The following is a 26540-nucleotide window of genomic DNA, read 5'->3' as shown; positions in this document are numbered from 1 at the left end:
CTATTTTTCCTAGGAATTCTTTCAAGAAACCATATTCTGTAAAACGGTGAGTCATTAGATCTTCTTTCCTAGAAATTTTTTCAAGAAACCATTTTCTGTAAAACGGTGAGTCACTAGATCTTCATTGCCATGCCATTCTACATTTTGCATACGATTACGCAGAGTATATCCCATCTCAACTAATATTATGACAATTGACACAAAAATAAGGGCAATAACAAGGAAACAATTAATTCTTAATGCGTACGTGTGAAGAAAGGAGAGGTCTATAAATTAATTGTTTTAATTGAGTTCCTTCCTCAAACATGGATATTAACTTGGCAATTGTGATGTGAATACAATATCTTCTAATGACTCATCTCATTGAACGAAAATTTCAATGGGTAAAAGTGGTACATCCACCAATTTTTCCTCTCGTTCGTTGACACTGTTAGTGAAAGTTCCACATCCACCAATTCCTAATTCTCTTGGTATTACGAGTATCAAATAGACATGAAAAACTTGGGTATCTGCTACTTTCATACCGGAAAATTTTTGAACTTTTAGGAAAAAGAACGATACATCCTATGTCTTATTTTTATTTTATCATAAATATTATCTATTTCTTTCTTTCTTCTTTTTTTTACTGAAAAACTGGATTTTTTTCCTTTTTTTTTTCGAGGAAATAAAGAGTAGAAACAAATAGATAGTATAGAATATTTTAAATCTTTATGCATTTTATATTTACTTTCGACTTAACTGTCGAGATATGTAGAATATTCATTACCAAATTTAATTAAGTACATCCATATTTATGTTTCTATTTTTCCTAGAAATTTTTTCAAGAAACCATTTTCTGTAAAACGGTGAGTCACTAGATCTTCATTGCCATGCCATTCTACATTTTGCATACGATTACGCAGAGTATATCCCATCTCAACTAATATTATGACAATTGACACAAAAATAAGGGCAATAACAAGGAAACAATTAATTCTTAATGCGTACGTGTGAAGAAAGGAGAGGTCTATAAATTAATTGTTTTAATTGAGTTCCTTCCTCAAACATGGATATTAACTTGACAATTGCAAACAAAAAAAAAAAATACTGGTTAGTTTTACTAAGTACCAATAAGTACAATGATGCTGAAAATAGATTAACCAGAAAGAACTTAGCAACTTAATCTATTCAATTTTTTAGAATCTCTCAACGCTATACCTATCTGGCTACTGTTTCACCATTTAACCTTTCGCTCACGTTTGTTCGGTACATGTGATGCATTTCCAAAGTACCTATAAACTATTATTAATTATTTACTTTATTTTAAAACAAGAAAATTCCGTTTTTCTCCCACATTTCCCCCTCTCAATTTTCATGCACTCAATTAAAAAGTTTGACGAAAGAAAAAGGCGTTTTATGACGAGGAAAGTCGAAAGTTTCTTCATTAGTGTTCATTAGAAAGACTTACCAAAGTCGGAAATATAATTAAGATTTAATCGAATTAAACATTCGAGCTCAATTTACGACTGCACCTTCCTCAATGAACGATTTAGGGGATTCGGATTACGTAGAACGATGCTGTAAATTAGAAACTGAAGATATTAATTATCAATCGAGCGGACTTTTTTGCAAAATTAACTGATTGCTTTCTCTTTAAAAATTCTCTGTTCTACCCAGAACAGAAAGATGCCTCTTTCGAATGATAAGCTTGTATTGGTATTGTAATGGTGAGTTATGGTAATTTCTAATTATTTTTGGCCCAGGAAATTTTTAGACATAATGTACCTACCTATAGAAAAGCATACGTACAAATAGAGCATCTCTGTTCTACCCAGAACAGAAAGATGCCTCTTTCGAATGATAAGCTTGTATTGGTATTGTAATGGTGAGTTATGGTAATTTCTAATAATTTTTGGCCCAGGAAATTTTTAGACATAATGTACCTACCTATAGGAAAGCATACGTACAAATAGAGCATAGGTATTTAAACAAATTAAGCAAACACCCGTTATGTACGCGCCGTATAACTCCCCCATACAACAAAAAATTAAAATAATTCTTTTTATTTTGAAATAAATCAAAATTAAAAATGATAAAATGATATAATAATAAGCAGCACCCCAAGTTTCTTTTCGTAGGTAATTCATAAAGAAAACAAGGAACAAGGTAGAAGGCAGGTGTGATTCTTGATTCTCCCCTATGTAGTGAGGCACGAGTCATATTGCACGGAACAATACAAGAGCTAACAGTTGTTCTCTTTTACCTTGCAGGTCTCAGCACTATGGTCGAGTAGAAGGGGGACCAGGACAGCCTGCAACCGGCTGTTACCCTCCCCTACATCCCGCTCTGAGCCAATCAAAACCGGGCTCACATATGATGTCATCAGAGGAGGAGAGTGACGGATTTGGATTATACAACGATAAACTCTTGAAGAAAGCAAAACGTTCTCGGCAGCGCGTGGATGCGGGTGAACCTCGTAATAGTTACTCGTCAATTCCGAATTTTAGTTCGCGTCCGAATTTTATTAACAGTGGTATTTACGGTGCTTTTTTTAGTCAAAATCAACAACATTTCGGATTTTTCGGTCAGGGCTTTGGGCCCAACAAAATGCTAAACGAGCTTTTAGGTCGACAAGTTAAAACTGGAAGTGAAGCAAATATTCCTGCCGACAATATGATGACCATTGATCCCAATAGTGCGGAAGCAAATAACTACGAAGCTCAAGTCCTCCGCAGAAGTTTAGATGAAGATGTCAGTCCACCACCAGGTGACATTGCAGCTCATCACATGCTACGAGATATTTTACAAGGAAGAAAAAAAGAATTACTCGCGCTCGAACATGAATTTCGGGGTGTAAATACTAACGGTACCGAACCTAACTCTCCAGATAATAATAATTGTATAAATAATAATAACAATAACGAACTTAAAAATACGAATATTAATTTAACAAATGGACTTGATAATAGTGAAAGTGAAAAACATAACATGATGAACGGTGATTCGGAAATGAATGATTTACAAGATGATGGAGATAATGCATCAAACCCAGAAGAAAATCAAAACGAAGTAAGTGATAAAATAAATTCTCTGGACGAAGAAAATTTAAATGATGGCGAAGTCTCAGACTCTGAACATTCTGTGCACTCTAGTAGTTCAGATATTAAGAAAGAACTTGATGACCCAGATTTGAAAGATTCAAATTCAAATGATAAAAGTGATCAAGTTGAGCTTAAGAGAGCCCGAGTTGAAAACATTGTATCCACAATGAGATCTAGTCCATCGTTACCAACGCAAGTGAATGGGTGTAAGAAACGAAAGCTATATCATCCTCAGCAACACGACAACAGCTTAACAGAGAGGTATGCTAATCTTAACAACAATAACATTAGCCCTAACCTTAACATGTTGCTAGAAGAAGATGAAGACGAAGACTTGGGTCCGGAAGAAATTCGCCAGAAAGTCGTTGAGAAAAATGCATTGAAAAATCAGCTGCGATCAATGCAAGAACAGCTTGCTGCTATGCAACAAAAGTATGTTCGCCTTTGTACTAAGATGGAAACAGAACCTAATGAACCTCAGGAAATAGAAGATGTAACAAGTGATGCAGAGCAAGACAATAATAATACCCCTGTCAAACCTGAAGTGTCGACACCAGCAACAACTCCAGTCAAGGAGACACCATCCACACCAAACTCTACACCAGTGTCCCAGCCAGTTATGTCTCCAGCTATTTCTAAAATGATCTCTGCTAAGCTGCACCATCAGCAACAGAATGGCCCACACATGAATCCACATGGACTCCCTCTGCCACCAAACTTCAACGGAGCTTTGTCTCTTCTTCAACAACAAGTGCTACAAGAACAACATCCTCAGGGTATTCCAATGCCTCCCCATCATCATCCCCACCATCACCCTCACCCTGCTATGGGACCACATGCCTTGAGCAACGCAGCAGCCATGTACCTTGGTTTTTGCGGCCCGCCAACTCTCTACCTTGGTCTCTTGCGGCCCTCGGGTGCCCTAAGGTTGGACAACCCTCAGCAGCCATGTACCTTGGTGTGCGCTTCATGGAACAAGAAGCTCGGATGGCCAAAGAGGCAGCAATGGCAGCTGAACATCATCAGCAGCCATGTACCTTGGTGTGCGCTTCATGGAACAAGAAGCTCGGATGGCCAAAGAGGCAGCAATGGCAGCTGAACATCATCAACAACAGCAGCAGAGAAATTCAGGTGAACACCATGGTGGACCTCCACCTCAAAACCATCCACAGAGAAACCAAAACGAACCAATGAATCCTTCACAACCAAGGCAATCGCCTCACCCTAATATGAATCACAAGAACGAATTCAATGAAAGACTGTCTATGTTAAGAAATAGTGCACTTCATCCTATCGCAGGTCCTGTGGAATTAGAAAACTTAGCTGATGTTCTCAAGTCTGAAATCACGTCCTCCCTATCGAATTTAATAGACTCAATTATAGCTAGATTTATTCAACAAAGGAGAATGATGGGAAAACAGAGTGAAGCGTCAGCGGCTGCAGAACAATTAAACAAAGACTTGTTACTAGCTTCACAATTGTTGGATAGGAAATCACAGAGGACCAAGGTCATTGACCGAGGAAACAGTGGTGCTGCTTCTGAGCGAGAGAGAAGTTCCAGCAATGGTTCAAATCAGCGAGAGCCTCCTAGAATGAACACAGCGGCGTTCCCCACACTGCCTCTACCGCCCCATCATCCTAACAACAACAACCCTGAGAACAACATCAATACGATGAACTTACCCCAAATCCGGCCCTCTCCTATGTTCCAAGCTCCGAAGACACCTACCAGTAGCATGAGCTCTGCAGCAGCGGCCGCCGCAGCAGCTATCTACTCCATGGGCGGACTACATCATCCTAATCCGTTCTCAGAACGTGACGTCAGAGAGGAGCGGGAACGAGAGCGGTCAATACGATGAACTTACCCCAAATCCGGCCCTCTCCTATGTTCCAAGCTCCGAAGACACCTACCAGTAGCATGAGCTCTGCAGCAGCTATCTACTCCATGGGCGGACTACATCATCCTAATCCGTTCTCAGAACGCGACGTCAGAGAGGAGCGGGAACGAGAGCGAAATGCACCAGAACAAAACGAGGCTCTCAGTTTAGTAGTACAACCGAAAAAGAAACGACACAAGGTAACAGATACAAGAATTACACCTAGAACTGTGAGTCGAATTCTAGCACAAGACAATATGCGGGGTCCAACACCTCCCTCTGCAATGGATTTGAATAAGTTCAATCTAAGTAACTTGATGAACCAGCACAGTAATAGTAACAATAACCTCAATGGGAATAACTCTAGTCAAATGAATAGTAATCCCATGAACAGTAATCAGAATAGCAACACGGGTTCTGAGTCACCCCAGAGAGTTGCCTATCACCCACCACCCCCTCCACCACCAATGTTACCTGTGTCACTGCCCACATCAGTGGCTATTCCCAACCCTAGCTTACACGAATCGCAAGTGTTCTCGCCTTACAGTCCATTTTACAACGCTCATGTAGGCCAAAACCCTCATCTTGGAGCCTCCAGTCCTCCTAATGTTACTGACCTGAGAGATTCACCTCCACTTCCTCCTCATCCCACAATGTTACATCCAGCACTTCTAGCAGCGGCACATGGAGGATCACCAGACTTCTCCAACATGCGGGGAGGTGGCGACAGTATGGACATGGTGTCAGACGAGTTTGGAAATGAAGCCTACGATGGTATGTCACCTACTATATCCTTTATAAACAAAACCAAACAAACATTATTATTAGTAAGATAGGTATTAAGCACTAAAAATACTAAGGAATATGAAGTATAATTTAATAGTACATGCATAAATTTTGGGCTCTTATTTTTCTAATACAATAGGGAGGGAACAAAAGGTTGGAAACTTAACATTTACGTTATCATTATCATTATTACCTTATTCGTGGTAAGAGTAAAGCCTACGATGGTATGTCACCTACTATATCCTTTATAAACAAAACCAAACAAACATTATTATTAGTAAGATAGGTATTAAGCACTAAGAATACTAAGGAATATGAAGTATAATTTAATAGTACATGCATAAATTTTGGGCTCTTATTTTTCTAATACAATAGGGAAGGAACAAAAGGTTGGAAACTTAACATTTACGTTATCATTATCATTATTACCTTATTCGTGGTAAGAGTGAAAAACTCAAGGATAAAAAGAAAATATTCACTTCATATATCCTTTATAAACAAAACCAAACAAACATTATTATTAGTAAGATAGGTATTAAGCACTAAGAATACTAAGAAATATGAAGTATAATTTAATAGTACCTACATGCATAAATTTTGGGCTCTTATTTTTCTAATACAATAGGGAAGGAACAAAAGGTTGGAAATTAACATTTACGTTATCATTATCATTATTACCTTATTTGTGGTGAGAGTGAAAAACTCAAGGATAAAAAGAAAATATTCACTTCAGGCAATGTTTACTTTCCAATTTCTAGTCAAGTAGATTGAAACTTATTCAAAGGAAATTACATCTTGACATGATAACTTAATGTTCACTTTGATTTCCAATACATCACAGGATTCAAAGGGGTTTGTGTTCAGGCAATGTTTACTTTCCAATTTCTAGTCAAGTAGATTGAAACTTATTCAAAGGAAATTACATCTTGACATGATAACTTAATGTTTACTTTGATTTCCAATACATCACAGGATTCAAAGGGGTTTGTGAAGGCCTACAAATAATTTAACATATTTGTCACAATGAAATAATAGTTCAATAAACCACTAAAAAAGTTATAAAAAAGGGGAAGTCTCTAAGTTCGCATACATTCTTAATACTACCCTCCGATTCGCTTATCTCAAGGAAATACTTCCGATAAAAAATCTACCAAGAAAACTTTGAAACACGCACAAAAAGAAATCTTACAAAACTTTCAAAGAAAACTTGAAAGAGGGAGGTTCTTGAACTTTTCTTTCTTAAAATTTTCTATCGTCAGCCCGCCCTCTTTCTTATCTTTCTTATTGCAAGACATTTCTTGGGGGGTTTCTCCTAAGTCGTTTGCCCAATAAGCTGAGACTTTAGGGAATTTTTCAAGACTCGCGTATAATAAAGACGTTCATCAAAAAGGGGTGATACAGGATTATCATTCTGAATTTTAGAAATCTATTTCATAGTTTATTAAATTTCCGTAAATGTCTACTTGGAAGGAAATCTAATATCATATGTACAAGCCTAGGATATGTTTCCATCCTTACATAAAATGGATAGACATTTGTTCAACCTTCGTGACAATATAAGGTTTCTATTTGCTGACGAGAGGGCCGGTTTCTCCTAAGTCGTTTGCCCAATAAGCTGAGACTTTAGGGAATTTTTCAAGACTCGCGTATAATAAAGACGTTCATCAAAAAGGGTGATACAGGATTATCATTCTGAATTTTAGAAATCTATATCATAGTTTATTAAATTTCCGTAAATGTCTACTTGGAAGGAAATCTAATATCATATGTACAGGCCTAGGATATGTTTCCATCCTTACATAAACTGGATAGACATTTGTTCAACCTTCGTGATAATATAAGGTTTCTATTTGCTGACGAGAGGGCTTAGACGGAACACACGTAGAAAGCATTAGATGATAATGATGATGATAAGACGATAACGTGTGGAGGAAAATGGATTAAGGAAGGATATACGTATTGAAAGGAAAACAGCAAATAACATTAGTGTCCCAGCTAGGCTTGATACCTCTAATCAAATAAGTAAAACAATAGCCTCATCATACAGCCATGTGCTCTTATGTAGAGCTATAGACAGTCACATAATATCTGATATGTTTACGTACATGTAGTTGAATCTATGGAAGAAGACTTAGAAAATCGTATGGGTTTTCCAGGTTAAGAAAATTCCCTAAGCCAGATAAGGTACATAAGCTAGGGTGAGAAGGAAAATTTATCACCTATCAGTTGACAAATTTTCATGATGGCTATCAAATTTCTTGCTTAGATTTGAAATTAAATATTCTATTATTTCTTTCCTTTAATTTTGAGGGGAAAATCTTTCTTTCCTTTATTTTTGGGGGGGACAAAATTTTTTTCCTTTTATTTGCTGGACATAAAAAATGTTTGAAATTAAATATTCTATTATTTCTTTCCTTTAATTTTGAGGGGAAAATCTTTCTTTCCTTTATTTTTGGGGGGACAATTTTTTTTCCTTTTATTTGCTGGACATAAAAAATACTTTGCCATTAACGACCAACGTTTCTTCGTCTCGTCCAATCACAGATGCTTCCTTAACCTTACCACACTCCTCGACATTGACGTTTCCAGGTTAAGAAAATTCCCTAAGCCAGATAAGGTACATAAGATAGGGTGAGAAGGAAAATTTATCACCTATCAGTTGACAAATTTCTTTCCTTTTTCATCCAATTGATTCCTTTATTTTATTATTTTTATTATTTTTTTTTTCCTGGCTTTTTTTTAAGTGACAGGGTTCTCCTGTTTTCCATCTTATCCATTCCATCCTACTCTATCCATCGAGAAGAAGAGTTATTTCCTGTATACGACTAATCTGGGGCACCCTATTCCTGGCCAATACATAATACACAACATGACTCACTTCTTGCTAATGCTGAAGAAATGAAGAGCCCGAGAAAATGCTCTTATTCTTGTCTTTTCCTGCTCTTTTATTCAACTACTAGACTTACTGGAGGTACGATATTTAATTAGCTATACGAACAGTGGCGAAGCTGTCTTTCCAAAAGTGGGGAAGTGCTTTGAACTTGAAGGGTCTTATTCTCTTATTAATTAGGAACAATTATTAGGTCAAGTTGAATGTCTGAACTTTCTTGCAAAATCCCTTCCGTGGAATTTCAATCAAGATGTTTTGCAGTCATCACTAAGTACTTAGTATCCATTACTTTTGGGGTTTTACTCAAAAGATTGAAATTTTATCAATTTGAAGTTTTCATTATTGGTGCTAAACATTACAATACAAAATGAAGATGAAATTCAGGCAAAATGAAATATCCGTACTCTAACAAAAAGATACTTACGTAGGGTACACTGGGCACATACTACTTACAATATTGCTACTCCACTGTGTTGGAAAGTAAACTAACTTGTATTATGATGACTTTCATTGAAACATTTTACAACAATGCTTTCCCCAACCTTCTGTTGAGACTCTCTTCTCTTTCCAATGCATTTTACATTCTTTTCTCCGAAGATAGACATTGAAAAGAAACTGGGGAAAAGAACAGAAGGAGTAATTTGGTCCGGGGTTTCTCCTAAGTCGTTTGCCCAATAAGCTGAGACTTTAGGGAATTTTTCAAGACTCGCGTATAATAAAGACGTTCATCAAAAAGGTGTGATACACGATACAGGATTATCATTCTGAATTTTAGAAATCTATATCATAGTTTATTAAATTTCCGTAAATGTTTACTTGGAAGGAAATCTAATATCATATGTGCAGGCCTAGGATATGTTTCCATCCTTACATACACTGGATAGACATTTGTTCAACCTTCGTACTCTCTTCTCTGTCCAATGCATTTTACATTCTTTTCCTCCGAAGAAAGACATTGAAAAGAAACTGGGGAAATTGAAAAGAACAGAAGGAGTAATTTGGTCCGTAAAGTAAACTAACTTGTATTATGATGACTTTCATTGAAACATTTTACAACAATGCTTTCCCCAACCTTCTGTTGAGACTCTCTTCTCTGTCCAATGCATTTTACATTCTTTTCCTCCGAAGAAAGACATTGAAAAGAAACTGGGGAAATTGAAAAGAACAGAAGCAGTAATTTGGTCCGTTTTTTTCCCTGCCTCAAACTTTCTGAGTTATCTAGAACTTTTAATTAGTTTTAAGAATAGGATAATAAGAAAGTTCCACCTTTCGTAAAATTTCGTCTTGACTCCCTAGTGTCCCTGTGCTACGTGACTGATCTCTGTCAGAGATATAGGCGAGAAAGGTCACATCACCGATGGTGTCTATTCTTGACTTTCCATTCCAAGCCCTCATATGTTACAAGGAAGAAAACAATGACTTCTGTTATCAGCTTATCACCCTCACCTCATATCAACACACCTTGCTCATTTTGGTGAAATCTATTTTCTTCGCCTCCTTTCCAACTCTAGTTCAACATAGGAAAATACCTTTATAACTGTTTTTGTTTAAATTTATTTAGACTCTTAATTGGTTATAATTCAATGTACATAAATACAAGAGAAATTACAAACAAAGGGCAAATAACATTAGTGTCCCAGCTAGGCTTGATACCTCTAATCAAATAAGTAAAACAATAGCCTCATCATACAGCCATGTGCTCTTATGTAGCGATAACGTGTGGAGGAAAATGGATTAAGGAAGGATATACGTATTGAAAGGAAAACAGCAAATAACATTAGTGTCCCAGCTAGGCTTGATACCTCTAATCAAATAAGTAAAACAATAGCCTCATCATACAGCCATGTGCTCTTATGTACAGCTATAGACAGTTACATAATATCTGATATGTTTACGTACATGCAGTTGAATCTATTGAAGAAGACTTAGAAAATCATATGGGTTTTCCGACAAAGGGCAAAATTATTGCCCAGGGCAATCTCTACCATTCAACCCTGACGTTAAAGGGCGGGCGTTGCTTCGAACTCATGACGTTCGCGGACCTCCGTGCACGGTTGACTGTTTACGAACACTTTGTAATTTTATTTGTACACTCAAATCCCTCATACTTAACACACTGACAGCTTCGATTAGTTAAACATACATAAATGTGGATAATATCGTACATTTAGAAAATAACTAAGTAATTCAGTGCAGTTAGAAATTCAATGCATTTGATCTATTATGTAAAAAAAAGTCTATAGCAGGAAACTTTCTTGTTCGGAAAGTTATAATTAAAGAATGGAAGAGTTTATTGTCCATCCATACAAATTAGGTCTCTGCGCTTGGACTAATTCTATTGTAACATTAGACGTCCTAGAATGAAAACTAACGTCATGTCGCTTTCTCTTACATACATAACTTAAAATCTTAAAAATGTTCCTCATAAGACAGCGGATATCTTCTTCAACAACTGAGATAGACACTATGAGTCAAATTAAAAACGCTAGGAAATCAGGAAACTTGGGGAAAACTTGAACATACTTAAGACAAAGGAAACCATCCTACTTGAAGTGGCAAACGCTTTGTCTACAGAAGATATAAAACATAGTTCTTCCGGAAACAGGTTAAGTAGAACTTCTTGAGAAGGATTAAGTCACTTCCTATCAATATACCTGCATACGAGGGTTTTCTTTGATGGGGGTATAGACATTTATGATTTTATCAATACAGTTAAACCTGCATTGTGAGCCAGGAAAGTCGGGGAAAACTTGAACATACTTAAGACAAAGGAAACCACCCTACTTGAAGTGGCAAACGCTTTGTCTAAAGAAGATATAAAACAAAGTTCTTCCGGAAACAGGTTGAGTAGAACTTCTTGAGAAGGATTAAGTCACTTCCTATCAATACACCTCTATACGGGGGTTTTCTTTGATGGGGGTATAGACATTTATGATTTTATCGATACAGTTAAACCTGCATTTGAGGTTTTTCTTCGATACGGATCAGAAAGTTATGATTTTCAAAGGGTTAAAATGGATTGAAGAGAATGCCACAAGCTTTAACCCTTTGGTTACCACGACTCCTCAAACGGAAAACCATAACATTCATATTTTCTATCTGTGACGAATAGGATTTCAAGTGTATGTGATACGTACCACTGATAAAGAACAACACTTCTCCACTTCTAACAATTTCTAATAATGTCACCATTCCTACTCATCTAGCTCCTCAAGTGTATTAATTGAAAGTTATCCATCAAGTCATGCTATCTTCACAATAAATATTTACATTTCTACATTTTTCTCTCAACATATCATACTCATATAAAAGATCATTGATAGATGCTTAATACTTGGCAATATCAGTGTTACATATGAAACTTAATTAGTCTGCTAGAATACAAAAACATCTTCAGTTGTTTTAGAAATGTTATTCTCATTGAATGGCTCAAGTTGTTGATCATCTCTCACGTTGTTGTCTTTATTTGTATTTGATTTGTTGAGTTAATTAATTATTATTTCGCTTGTGTCCTTACTCCTTGGAACTAGAAAAAAATTGTGGTCAATCATTAAATAGAGGACTTTATTGGGTGAGCCCAATGAAATAAATACAACTTATTTAAAGATAAAATAAAAAAAAGTATGGTTATCCAAATTTTCAAACAATTTTCATCTAGCGCACATACAATATTAATATGTGTAGCTATTGAGAAGAAAATATTTTCAACATAGGGAATAAACCTACCCTGCTTTTGTCACACATTTCAAGTGTATGTGATACGTACCACTGATAAAGAACAACACTTCTCCACTTCTAACAATTTCTAATAATGTCACCATTCCTACTCAACAAGCTCCTCAAGTGTATTAATTGAAAGTTATCCATCAAGTCATGCTATCTTCACAATAAATATTTATATTTCTACATTTTTCTCTCAACATATCATACTCATATAAAAGATCATTGATAGATGCTTAATACTTGGCAATATCAGTGTTACATATGGAACTTAATTAGTCTGCTAGAATACAAAACATCTTCAGTTGTTTTAGAAATGTTATTCTCATTGAATGGCTCAAGTTGTTGATCATCTCTCACGTTGTTGTCTTTATTTGTATTTGATTTGTTGAGAATTATTTCCACCTTTCTGACACCATTGAAAAATGGCTTCTTTTTCTCCTACATATTTTCAGACAAACCCTTATCAATTGATTACGTATATTATTTTCAACTCGAGTTTTTTATATACATGAGTATAATGGGAGAATTAATTTCATATTAGGTATATAAAATAATTTTGGATTAATAATAATTAGTACATTGTTTGTATTTGATTTGTTGAGAATTATTTCCACCTTTCTGACACCATTGAAAAATGGCTTCTTTTTCTCCTACATATTTTCAGACAAACACTTATCAATTGATTACGTATATTATTTTCAACTCGAGTTTTTTACATACATGAGTATAATGGGAGAAATAATTTTATATTAGGTATATAAAATAATTTTGGATTAATAATAATTGGTACATTATTCTCCTACATATTTTCAGACAAACCCTTATCAATTGATTACGTATATTATTTTCAACTCGAGTTTTTTACATACATGAGTATAATGGGAGAAATAATTTTTTATTAGGTAGGTACCTATATAAAATAATTTTGGATTAATAATAATTGGTACATTGGCATTGGAAGGTGTACATTATTAGAAATGATCTACTCTACAGTTCACAAAACACCTTGAAAATCCTCTCAGGAACATTATCCTCACTCCCTCCAACCAACGTACTTCAGCGAAAATCATCATCAGCAGTTAAAATAATGAGATGTCTTCTCCCTCCTCTAAAACAAGACACGTCTACAATGGTGACGTTCATATAGGTACATTTCCACAATTAAACCACCACCTAACAGACCTAACTGAACAAATATACATTGGGAGTAATTCACGCAATGCACTTAATCAGACCAGTACAATAACCAATGCAAATCTGCTGCAGCTAGTGAGTGCATATAGGACTTTATAACAATTGGAATTTCCATTCTAATGAGAGGTGCTAATGTCATGACACAAACGGCAAATGCACTTAATCAGACCAGTACAATAACCAATGCAAATCTGCTGCAGCTAGTGAGTGCATATAGGACTTTATAACAATTGGAATTTCTATTCTAATGAGAGGTGCTAATGTCATGACACAAACGACAGTTCACACCTTGGCCCATTGTAAAGTGCTATAGGAGACTCTTCTTTCATTCGATCATATTGTATGCAATTTTTGCACTTATGTATTACTTGTGCTTTCTTCTATGTGCTCGTTGTCTACCTGTGATATTCATTCGCTATCATCATTTTTTCCTATTTGTTTCTCCTTTTTTCAACGAGAAATTTTCAATACACGATGCGTGCAATTTTTGCACTTATGTATTACTTGTGCTTTCTTCTATGTGCTCGTTGTCTACCTGTGATATTCATTCGTTATCATCATTTTGCAATTTTTGCACTTATGTATTACTTGTGCTTTCTTCTATGTGCTCGTTGTCTACCTGTGATATTCATTCGTTATCATCATTTTTTTCCTATTTGTTTCTCCTTTTTTCAACGAGAAATTTTCAATACACGATGCACACATAAGTACAATGGTATTGGTAATTGTGTTTTGTACAAAACATAAGGCACAAAGATGTGGAGAGATATCGGTGGATGTGGTATATTGTTGGAGAAATTTTCAATACACGATGCACACATAAGTACAATGGTATTGGTAATTGTGTTTTGTACAAAACATAAGGCACAAAGATGTGGAGAGAGATATCGGTGGATGTGGTATATTGTTATTCCCTTGCATACTTGAACATTGTCTCTCTTCATGTTGTGGCACTCTTCATTTTGCACAATAATAACCTTGCATTTCATTATGTTAGACCGTGTACCCCAATGCATCATCATGTCTACGAACATTCCAAATCATAGACGAAGAGTGTTACAAAACATGGAACTTTTGTACCATTCTTTTCTTATCAGAATTTATCATTATTCTACGAGTATAAAAACTAGAAAACAGATACATCCACTAAAAATTAAAGGAGATGCAAGAACTCCGATCTTAAAGTAATTTCTGCTAAAACACGACTGTGTAGCAGACTCATCTACTGAAATCAGTGGAGATGCCAGCGCTCCTGTTTTTTCCTTGAAAGTTCCCCAATGCATCATCATGTCTACGAACATTCCAAATCATAGACGAAGAGTGTTACAAAACATGGAACTTTTGTACCATTCTTTTCTTACCAGAATTTATCATTATTCTACGAGTATAAAAACTAGAATACAGATACATCCACTAAAAATTAAAGGAGATGCAAGAACTCCGATCTTTAAGTAATTTCTGCTAAAACACGAGTGTGTAGCAGACTCATCTACTGAAATCAGTGGAGATGCCAGCGCTCCTGTTTTTCCCTTGAAAGTTATTAGAACTTGATTTTCAGAACCGCCTACTCGTTTTCTTTGTCTTAGATTTCTAGCACATAATATACAGGTCTTATTCTGTGTATTAGTTATACGTTCCCTGAGCTTTCAGCATCGTCTTAGCGTATAAAACACAGTAAAAACATCCAGCACCAGCGTTAATTAAAAGTTTTCTGTAAAGAGAAAATTCTAGGTATTTCTCTTTTAGATGTAAGGAATATTTCAAGTGGATTTTTTTCACAAACATAAAAAAAGCATATCAAAGGCTCTCTCTACGTCAGTCAATAAGAAAAAGTAGAGAAAAAAGTAAAGGGTTTTCTGAAGGAAAGGAGAGAGAAAATGTCTTCTCAACCGAAGGATGCTCAATTCTTTCTCGGCTTTCTCCGAGTTTGTGAGTTGAAGAAGCTGGGAAAATCATGGGAAATTTTTGAAAAACTACGTTAATTTTATTCGAATGTCTAAAAGTTTTCTGTAAAGAGAAAATTCTAGGTATTTCTCTTTTAGATGTAAGGAATATTTCAAGTGGATTTTTTTCACAAACATAAAAAAAGCATATCAAAGGCTCTCTCTACGTCAGTCAATAAGAAAAAGTAGAGAAAAAAGTAAAGGGTTTTCTGAAGGAAAGGAGAGAGAAAATGTCTTCTCAACCGAAAGATGCTCAATTCTTTCTCGGCTTTCTCCGCGTTTGTGAGTTGAAGAAGCTGGAAAAATCATGGGAAATTTTTGAAAAATAATTTTATTCGAATGTGAATTGTTAAAACGGCACATCTTAGGCGTAGGCACTTATCTCCTTGAAAGAAGTTAAATTTACCAAAAATAGGTAACATCCTAACCGGGATCTCATTTTATCCACCAGGTAATGGTGGAGGGTTACCAGTGGCGTAGCGTGGTCTAAATTCAAGTGTAGGGTCTTGTAGGGCTCATGCACAGGTCTACCAAGTCCCATCACAGTAGGTACATGCCATTAATATTTATGGGCATTAGAGTGAACTTTTGAGTCGTATGGCCGCCATACACGCCATACATACACGCTACGCCACTGAGGGTTACGTAAATGGTAAAATATCTCATCCACTAAAAAAATGCAAAGCTCCCACTTACTTTCCCTAAAGTTTTCTGTAAAGAGAAAATTCTAGGTATTTCTCTTTTAGATGTAAGGAATATTTCAAGTGGATTTTTTTCACAAACATTCCGATCTTTAAGTAATTTCTGCTAAAACACGAGTGTGTAGCAGACTCATCTACTGAAATCAGTGGAGATGCCAGCGCTCCTGTTTTTTCCTTGAAAGTGTTTTGCGGATATGCGAGTTGATCTTTTGTTATTAGCGGATGTTATTGATCTTTTGCGTATCTCGAACTTCCCCAAAAGCATACTTTTTTACTTTTTCTTTTTTAAACGCTTTTTCACTTTTTATTTTTAAATACTTTTTCACTTTATTATTTAAAAAAGAGTGAAAAAGTATATTTTTGGGGAAGTTCGAGATACGCGAAAGATCAATAACATCCGTCTTATGCGCAAACAAAAAATCAACTCGCATATGCGCAAAAGATCAATAATAAAATCTGTTAATTCGCAAAAGATTAATTTCCTTCTTTAGAATGGTAAATTCAATACGTCTCTAACTCTCTAACCATCACCCTCCGTTCTGTCCATGTTAATTCGCAAAAGATTAATTTCCTTCTTTAGAATGGTAAATTCAATACGTCTCTAACTCTCTAACCATCACCCTCCGTTCTGTCCCCGCTGAAATATCGCCCGCATCTATTAGAAGTGTGCTGGAAGAAAATAAAACAGTCTTGTAGCTACGAGAAATTTGAGGATTTTTTTAATTTATTCATTAAAAAAATAGGACAGTTCTAAGAATGAACAAGGAACTCTATGCACAGCAAAGAGTTAGGAACCATGGTTGGAAGACTTTGCAAGAAAACGATCCGAGGCATAGTGGTTGGGTGCAAGATCTCTTTTAGGAGAATCCTGGCACTTAAAAAAAAAGCAACAACAACAAAATATCTCAATGAAAATTACCTATATTTGCACAATTATTACATGACTAGAGAAAACAAATTAATACAAACATGTGTGTTCACCTAGGATGTACACAAAGAGCCCAAAGTGGCTTAGGAGTAAAGCAACCCTACCCTTGAGGGAAAATGCCGAAAACCAATACGAATAGCCCAGAAAAAACATACAAAAGTATAGGATAACTCGCACTTCGTGCTCGGGAGGGGGGCTTCGCGTGTTCGCTACGCGGAGTTGCGTATACGGTCGCGCTGCGCGCTCCCGGGGCTTCGCGGGGTTGTGAAAAAACATACAAAAGTATAGGATAATAAGAAAGTTCCACCTTTCGTAAAATTTCGTCTTGACTCCCTAGTGTCCCTGTGCTACGTGACTGATCTGTGTCACAGAAATAGGAGAGAAAGGTCACATCACCGATGGTGTCTATTCTTGACTTTCCATTCCAAGCCCTCATATGTTACAAGAAAGAACACAATGACTTCTGTTATCAGCTTATCACCCTCACCTCATATCAACACATTGCCTTGCCTACATTTTGGTGAAATCCATTTTCTTCGCCTCCTTTCCAACTCTAGTTCAACATAGGAAAATACCTTTATAACTGTTTTTTGTTTAAATTTATTTATTTAGACTCTTTATTGGTTATAATTCAATGTAGATAAATACAAGAAATTACAAACAAAGGGCGAAATTATTGCCCAGGGCAATCTCTACCATTCAACCCTGACGTTAAAGGGCGGGCGTTGCTTCGAACTCATGACGTTCGCGGACCTCCGTGCACGGTTGACTGTTTACGAACACTTTGTAATTTTATTTGTACACTCAAATCCCTCATACTTAACACACTGACAGCTTCGATTAGTTAAACATACATAACTTAAAATCTTAAAAATGTTCCTCATAAGACAGCGGATATCTTCTTCAACAACTGAGATAGACACTATGAGTCAAATTTAAACCGCTAGGAAATCAGGAAAGTCGGGGAAAACTTGAACATACTTAAGACAAAGGAAACCATCCTACTTGAAGTGGCAAACGCTTTGTCTACAGAAGATATAAAACATAGTTCTTCCGGAAACAGGTTAAGTAGAACTTCTTGAGAAGGATTAAGTCACTTCCTATCAATACACCTCTATACGGGGGTTTTCTTTGATGGGGGTATAGACATTTATGATTTTATCGATACAGTTAAACCTGCATTTGAGGTTTTTCTTCGATACGGATCAGAAAGTTATGATTTTCAAAGGGTTAAAATGGATTGAAGAGAATGCCACAAGCTTTAACCCTTTGGTTACCACGACTCCTCAAACGGAAAACCATAACATTCATATTTCCTATCTGTGACGAATATAACGAAAGAGAAGCAAATGATGAAGAGAAAGGAGACACAAACGCATGGTAACAACAGAAAAGTACAGAGTAAAAAAAAAAAAATAACAATGGCTTTTTTTGCTATCGTTATTAAATTAATCATTAGAGAGAGAGAGAGAGAGAGAGAGGAAGGGAGAGAGAGAGAGATAGAGAGAGAGGAAGGGAGAGAAAGAGAAAAAACGAATATAACGAAAGAGAAGCAAATGATGAAGAGAAAGGAGACACAAACGCATGGTAACAACAGAAAAGTACAGAGTAAAAAAAAAATAACAATGGCTTTTTTTGCTATCGTTATTAAATTAATCATTAGAGAGAGAGGGAGACACAGGTGGAAAGAGGATAGAAAGGAGAGGAGACCTATTTGCAAAAAAAAAAGTGAAAGATGAAAGAAGAGTTTTGCACTGGCAAGGGTTGGGGTTAGGTACCAGTTGGAAAATTGTGATGGGTAGGAGAAATTTTCAAAAAATGGGAGCGAGGAGAAATGGGAAGGAAAAAGACTGAGAGAGGGGAGGAAAATAATATAAACGCGAACGGATAATAAGAATAAATGAAAACAGAACGGCACATTTCTCTCTCTGCCCCGCTCCCCCATTTTGAATAGGGGGTACAGTAATGCTTTTAGCTAGAAAATTAGGCATTTATAATTGCTCAGTTTTTTGGCTTGGCGGGGCGAAGCGCGACCGCATTTTTTAACATTACACTAAAACGAAACCATATTAATGGTCCTCAGACCATGAACGTGTAGGTATACTGAAAAAATGGCCCAAGAAAAAAGAATGATATGGTCAATACAATAAGGCCACAAACCTTCCTTATTTGAGGCCCTCAGTCCCAAAAGCCTAATCAATACGGCCCCTCAACCGCCAACCCTGTTACCCTCCATCCCACACATGAGACCCTTAATCAACAATACTGCCCCCAACCCATTCCGTAGTGAGACCCTTAACCCCAATTCTCCCTTTTCCCCTCACCGTAGTGAGACCCTTAACCAAAAATACTGCCCCCAAACCATTCCGTAGTGAGACCCTTAACCAACAATACTGCCCCCAAACCATTCCGTAGTGAGACCCTTAACCAACAATACTGCCCCCAACCCATTCCGTAGTGAGACCCTTAACCCCAATTCTCCCTTTTCCCCCGACATGAGTAAATCCTTTGTAGCCATGTATGAAATTCCCTCTGGAGGATTCCCCAGATTTTTTTTCTCCCTCTGTAACCAAAGCTTTGTACTCCGCGACATTATCTATCTCTCAGTGCCGAATGTACACTAAAAATAACATAATTACTGTGGATTATTATGGAAAAAGGAATTACATCACTTTCCTTCCTACTGGATATAGGATAAGGAAAGTAAAAAAATGCCTTAAATAATATAATTACTGTGGATTATTATGGAAAAAGGAATTACATTACTTTCCTTCCTACTGGATATAGGATAAGGAAAGTAAAAAAATGCCTTTTTAATCTGTTTTACTATAAATAATTTCCTTTGGTAATGTGTAGGCTCTGATCAAGGTATAAAAGATCCTTGATTCATGTGTTAAGGCGCGTCTACACTAGTCCACCAAAACCCAATGGATAAGATCAAAGGTTTTTGCCCCAGATTTTTTTTCTCCCTCTGTAACCAAAGCTTTGTACTCCGCGACATTATCTATCTCTCAGTGCCGAATGTACACTAAAAATAATATAATTACTGTGGATTATTATGGAAAAAGGAATTACATTACTTTCCTTCCTACTGGATATAGGATAAGGAAAGTAAAAAAAATGCCTTTTTAATCTGTTTTACTCTAAATAATTTCCTTTGGTAATGTGTAGGCTCTGATCAAGGTATAAAAGATCCTTGATTCATGTGTTCAGGCGCGTCTACACTAGTCCACCAAAACCCAATGGATAAGATCAAAGGTTTTTGGTGGAATTGAAAATGAAGTACATAGTGTGGACGTGTCGTTTTCCGACATTAGTGGAGATGCTGCTTTAATTGGTAAGGTTTTTGGTGGAATTGAAAATGAAGTATATAGTGTGGACGTGTCGTTTTCCGACATTAGTGGAGATGCTGCTTTAATTGATGGTGTTTACATAGAATAGAATATACATACCTTGTTTATCCTGCCAGAATGAGACTGAAAAGTCCCTTTACATAGTGATTTAACTCTCGAAATCCATCACTTACCTTCCTTCATTTTTTGAGAACAAGGTTTTTGGTGGAATTGAAAATGAAGTATATAGTGTGGACGTGTCGTTTTCCGACATTAGTGGAGATGCTGCTTTAATTGATGGTGGTTACATAGAATAGAATATACATACCTTGTTTATCCTGCCAGAATAAGACTGAAAAGTCCCTTTACATAGTGATTTAACTCTCGAAATCCATCACTTACCTTCCTTCATTTTCTGAGAAATATTCCTTTCTTTATATCAATTCTAAGTTCTAACTGGATATCTAATACCTACCTGTGAAAATATTATTTTGGGGAAATGGTCTTAATTCCTTATTACAATAATTGAAGTGTAAAACCACTGGAGATTGAAATGTGTAGTCTGGTAGCAGAGATATTTGATCAGAAATATTTTTGGATGTTTAAAATAATATTTCTTTTCAATATACTCTGAACTATAAGAACAGACTTCTTCATTTCCTAAGTTTTTCCTTTAAGATTTTGTGATACAAATAGATCATTTTTTCACTAAAATATTTAGTTTATCAATTTTGATGAACCTAAACATGGAACTTATGTTCTCAATAATGTACCTTTTGGATTTAAAAACGAGACAATTTTATCTACTAGTAGGTATACGAGTCCAAGAGTTTTGCACTGGCAAGGGTTGGGGTTAGGTACCAGTTGGAAAATTGTGATGGGTAGGAGAAATTTTCAAAAAATGGGAGCGAGGGGAAATGGGAAGGAAGAAGACTGAGAGAGGGGAGGAAAATAATATAAACGCGAACGGATAATAAGGATAAATGAAAACAGAACGGCACATTTCTCTCTCTGCCCCGCTCCCCCATTTTGAATAGGGGGTACAGTAATGCTTTTAGCTAGAAAATTAGGCATTTATAATTGCTCAGTTTTTTGGCTTGGCGGGGCAAAGCGCGACCGCATTTTTTAACATTATACTAAAGCGAAATCATGTTCATGGTCTAAGCTTGTAGGTATAGTGAAAAAAAAATGGTCCAAAATAATGAAATGGTCAATACAATAAGGCCACGAACCGTCCTTCTTTGAGGCCCTTAGTCCTAATAGCCCAATACGGCCGGACCCTCAACCAACAATAGGTACTGCCCGCAACCCATTCTGTAGTGAGACCCTTAACTCCAATCCCTTAACCAACAATACTGCCACAACCCATTCCGTAGTGAGACCCTTAACCAACAATACTGCCCCAACCCATTCCGTAGTGAGACCCTTAACCCCAATTCTCCCTTTTCACCCGACATGAGTAAATCCTTTGTAGCCATGTATGAAATTCCCTCTGGAGGATTCCCCAGACATTTGGTCTTTTTTTTTACTTTTACTATTACCTACCTATTTCTTTAATTTCGCTTTAGTAAATAATAGGTATAAAATTGTTCATAATTTTCGGGTAGTTCTGTACAATAAGGCACAGGTATAATATAAAATGAAAACAATGTAAATTACAAAGTTTTCATAGTGTAAAAATATGTAAAAGCAAATTATATAATTGGACGGATTCCAGCCACATGAGTAGTCACTAGGATAGTAACAAATAAATTTTATTATTCATAAAAAGCGATAGATGTTATGAAAAGAATACATTTTGGGAGTTATTTCTAAATATATGTGGCCTGACCTTTACTTACCGAGTGGGAAATGATTTAAGTTTGATGGCAAATGAACATTTGACCGCTGAGTTGGTACCTGTGAAAAGAAGCAAAATTATTTTAATGAACAACTGAAATTATTAATTTTACTATTCATTTTTAAAAACAATCAAGAGGGTTTAATTAATTATTCCTTTCTTTATATCAATTCTAAGTTCTAACTGGATATCTAATACCTACCTGTGAAAATATTATTTTGGGGAAATGGTCTTAATTTCTTATTACAATAATTGAAGTGTAAAACCACTGGAGATTGAAATATGTAGTCTGGTAGCAGAGATATGATATTTGATCAGAAATATTTTTGGATGTTTAAAATAATATTTCTTTTCAAAATACTCTGAACTATAAGAACAGACTTCTTCATTTCCTAAGTTTTTCCTTCAAGATTTTGTGATACAAATAGATCATTTTTTCACTAAAATATTTAGTTTATCAATTTTGATGAACCTAAATATGGAATTTATGTTCTCAATAATGTACCTTTGGATTTAAAAACGAGACAATTTTATCTACTAGTAGGTATACGAGTCTCTCTAGTTGAAAGTTTTCACTGAAATATTTCAGCAGATGTATAAATCTATGAACATTTTTGATCAAAAAAGATGTATCTTATACCTCTCCGGAAATATTTCAATTCAAAAGGTACATTATTTTCGACATATTTATTTAAAAGATAATAATAACAATACAAAATATCATTTAATTCTGGTTTGACCACGGTAAAAACTATATTTCCCATTCCAAATCTGTGAAGGTCATGCGTCCATATTTAAATTACTTGATAGCCTGCTTATTCTATTTATTTCTTTTTAGTTTTTTTTTTATCTTATTATTTATTTTTAGTTTAATAAGTCACTAGTCCTTTTATTTTTTCTTTGATTTGTTCCGTGATGTCTTAATGAGAAAAATCTTATTTGAAGGGATAATAGTCAGCGCACCCTAGTTTATTTGCATGATTTTACTTTGATAACAAGACATTTGTGGAGAGATGGTTCATTTTTTTTTATTTATTTTTGACGAAAGTCTGTTATTTTTATTTGTTTTCTATCCTTATTTTATCCCTCTGAAACTCAAAAATACAAGTATTTACACCTGCATTCCACATACATGACACCATACTAATTATGAAAACAATTCAGATACTTCGAGAGGTAAATAAACATCTAAAGAATACATCAAGTCATCGACTAATTAAGTTACTATCTAAATATTTTAAATCATAGGTATAAAAACGAGTTACACAAACATGACGTCTAAATAAAATCAATATAAATCTATGTTAATATTTCTTTTCACATTTCAATGCACCCTTTTATTCTGTCCCCCCAGGGAGTTCTACTACATCCAAATGGAGAAGTACGCCCGTCAGGCGGTCAGTGAAGGCGTCCTACATGCCGAAGACCTGCATGTGAGCGGCGAGTGCGAAATCTATCGGGTGCTCAATCTTCACTACAACCGAAACAATCATATTGAGGTATGCGGACCACAGGTGCGATTTTGTTTCTCTAAACACGTTAACTCTTATCTAGGCAGAATAAATTGGTAATAATTCTGAAAAATTGGCAACAAATTGGTAAAAATTCTGTGAGATTTTACATATTTTCTGCCAGAGAGTAGCACTGTTTCCCCCCTTTGTCCTTTGACCTTCAAGGTTAAAGTAAAAGCCTTCTGCTTATAGGTTTAGACTCATTTCCAAGATAAGGGTTAACAAAACTTGTATTCTCTTCTTTCCGTAGCTTAGAAGTTTTTGCCTAATTCTGAGTGATAGCTTTATGGGTTAGATGGTAGAGTGCGCCTTACACGTTAACCTCATATTGTCTTTGTCCTTCAAGGTTAAAGAAAAAGCCTTCTGTTGATAGCACACATTGCAGTCAGGTCTTGAGAAGTTTTCTATTGTGAAAATGTGCCTTCCAAGTAGGTAGATGTAAGTGTAGGGAAAAGATAATGGGGAAAGTAGGGAAACATCTAAATCTAGGTAGATATATGCATTGTTCTCACATGGGGACATAGGCTGCAAACAAACACCCCAATACAGGGAGTCCCAGAAATTTCCATTACTTCCAGATGGACTTCGAATGGAAGCTCAGGTTTTATTTTCCACCACAGGAAAATTCTCTCATGCATTTTTTTTGCAAAACTTTATTAGCCTTAAATTAGTGTTATATAATTGGACGGATTCCAGCCACATGAGTAGTCACTAGGATAGTAACAAATAAATTTTATTATTCATAAAAAGCGATAGATGTTATAAAAAGAATACATTTTGGGAGTTATTTCTAAATATGCTAGATTTATAATAATAATAAAATACTTGTGAAAAACTAAATCAAATAATTTTTCTTCCTAACGTTCGAAACTAATCATCCAAAAATAAGACGAATATCACAGTATCAGGCTAGGAAATAGCAAACAATAAAAGTTGTCTTTGTCTTACTACATTTTTAGCAAGATAAGCCTGGGATGTAACTCCAAGTCAACTTTAGTGTAATATAATTAAAATAAATTGAAGCTGAGACACTGAAGTTTCGCACAGCTAAGAGTTGTACACAACTGTTGTTTCACTAGCTCAATCATAGTGGATCTCTTTTGAAAGTGAAAAACATCGTTCCACATTAATCTAATCAAGTCTCTGGGTCCAGCTCCAGGATGTAATGGTGTTACTTCAGCGGTATAGGAATGCATGCTTTTCAAAATGAACTTTCCAAGCCATATTCAAACAACTCAGATAAAGACAACTATCAAAGTAGGTCACTTGAAAATTGGTCGTATTTCACTACTAGACACTAGGCAAGGCATAAGATAGCTGTCACCTAAGCGGGATGAGGCCAAGATATTGGTTCTGCAGGTGGTCTCTTCCTAGTAATAATCATAGCCTTACACCCAATACGCTGAAATATCGCCCGCATCTATTAGAAGTGTGCTGGAAGAAAATAAAACAGTCGTGTAGCTACGAGAAACTTGAGGACAGTTCTAAGAACGGACAACCAACTCTTTACAAAGTGTAAAGTTAAAAATAGTGGTTGGAAGACTATTTTGAAGAAAAAAAAAACATCCGAGGGATAGTGGTTGGGTGGAAGAACTCCTTTAGGAAAATCCTGCCTCCTTAAAAAAGGCAAAAAATTACCAAAATATCTCTATGAACATTATATTTGGACAATTATATGGCTAGGGAAAACAGAAATACATGAGTATGTTCGCTTTCTCTTCCTCAGGTGCCAACCAACTTCCGATTTGTGATCGAACAAACCCTGCGCGAATTCTTCAAAGCTATCCAGGACGGCAAGGATCAAGAACCATCGTGGAAGAAGTCCATATACAAAATCATCTCGAGAATGGACGACCCCGTACCTGAGTATTTCAAGTCACCCAATTTTTTAGAGCAATTAGAATAAGGCGACCAGGACGTCACAAACCTGAAGTTTCGAGTATGTTCACCTAGGGATCCTAGCCTATTATGCACACAAAAAGCCCAGGGTGGCTGAGGTGTAAGGCAACCCTACTAAAAGGGAAAAAGTTCATCGAAAGCGAATATGAATCGCCTAGGAAAAACAGAAAAGCATACATCAAAAGAATAGGATAATAAGAAAGTTCCACCTTTCGTAAAATTTCGTCTTGCCTCCCTAGTGTCCCTGTGCTACTGAAGTTTCGCACAGCTAAGAGTTGTACACAACTGTTGTTTCACTAGCTCAATCATAGTGGATCTCTTTTGAAAGTGAAAAACATCGATCCACATTAATCTAATCAAGTCTCTGGGTCCAGCTCCAGGATGTAATGGTGTTACTTCAGCGGTATAGGAATGCATGATTTTCAAAATGAACTTTCAAGTCACCCAATTTTTTAGAGCAATTAGAATAAGGCGACCAGGACGTCACAAACCTGAAGTTTCGCACAGCTAAGAGTTGTACACAAATGTTGTTTCACTAGCTCAATCATAGTGATTGGATCTCTTTTGAAAGTGAAAAACATCGATCCACATTAATCTAATCAAGTCTCTGGGTCCAGCTCCAGGATGTAATCGTGTTACTTCAGCGGTATAGGAATGCATGATTTTCAAAATGAACTTTCTAAGCCATATTCAAACAACTCAGATAAAGAACTTCAAGTCTGATGAATTCGAGACGACTTGTAATCCTGGTACTCTAAGGATAACTCCCACGTAAGGAAGTTGAACAAAATATGTTGAATTTCTTTCTTTGGTCAACGTATAACATCAAGATTGAA

General features: G+C 35.9%; 1 protein-coding gene across 1 annotated transcript in view; it reads left to right on the top strand.

The window, feature by feature from the left end:
• Positions 1-26135, top strand: part of LOC103505849 (homeobox protein prospero) — a 102417-nt gene extending 76282 nt beyond the window's left edge. The window contains 8 exon segments of the mRNA XM_026821073.1: positions 2250-3949; positions 4027-4098; positions 4182-4924; positions 4927-5731; positions 8288-8332; positions 23633-23793; positions 25532-25738; positions 25963-26135. Coding sequence (XP_026676874.1) covers positions 2250-3949; positions 4027-4098; positions 4182-4924; positions 4927-5731; positions 8288-8332; positions 23633-23793; positions 25532-25711 — 3706 coding nt within the window. The 3' untranslated portion in view covers positions 25712-25738; positions 25963-26135.
• The last annotated feature ends 405 nt before the right edge of the window (positions 26136-26540 follow it).

This window comes from Diaphorina citri, unplaced genomic scaffold, assembly GCF_000475195.1.
Source record: "Diaphorina citri unplaced genomic scaffold, Diaci psyllid genome assembly version 1.1 scaffold199, whole genome shotgun sequence".
Lineage (NCBI taxonomy): Eukaryota > Metazoa > Arthropoda > Insecta > Hemiptera > Psyllidae > Diaphorina > Diaphorina citri.
The sequence above is the reverse complement of the archived record's forward strand: the minus strand, read 5'-3'. Positions and strand labels throughout refer to the sequence as shown.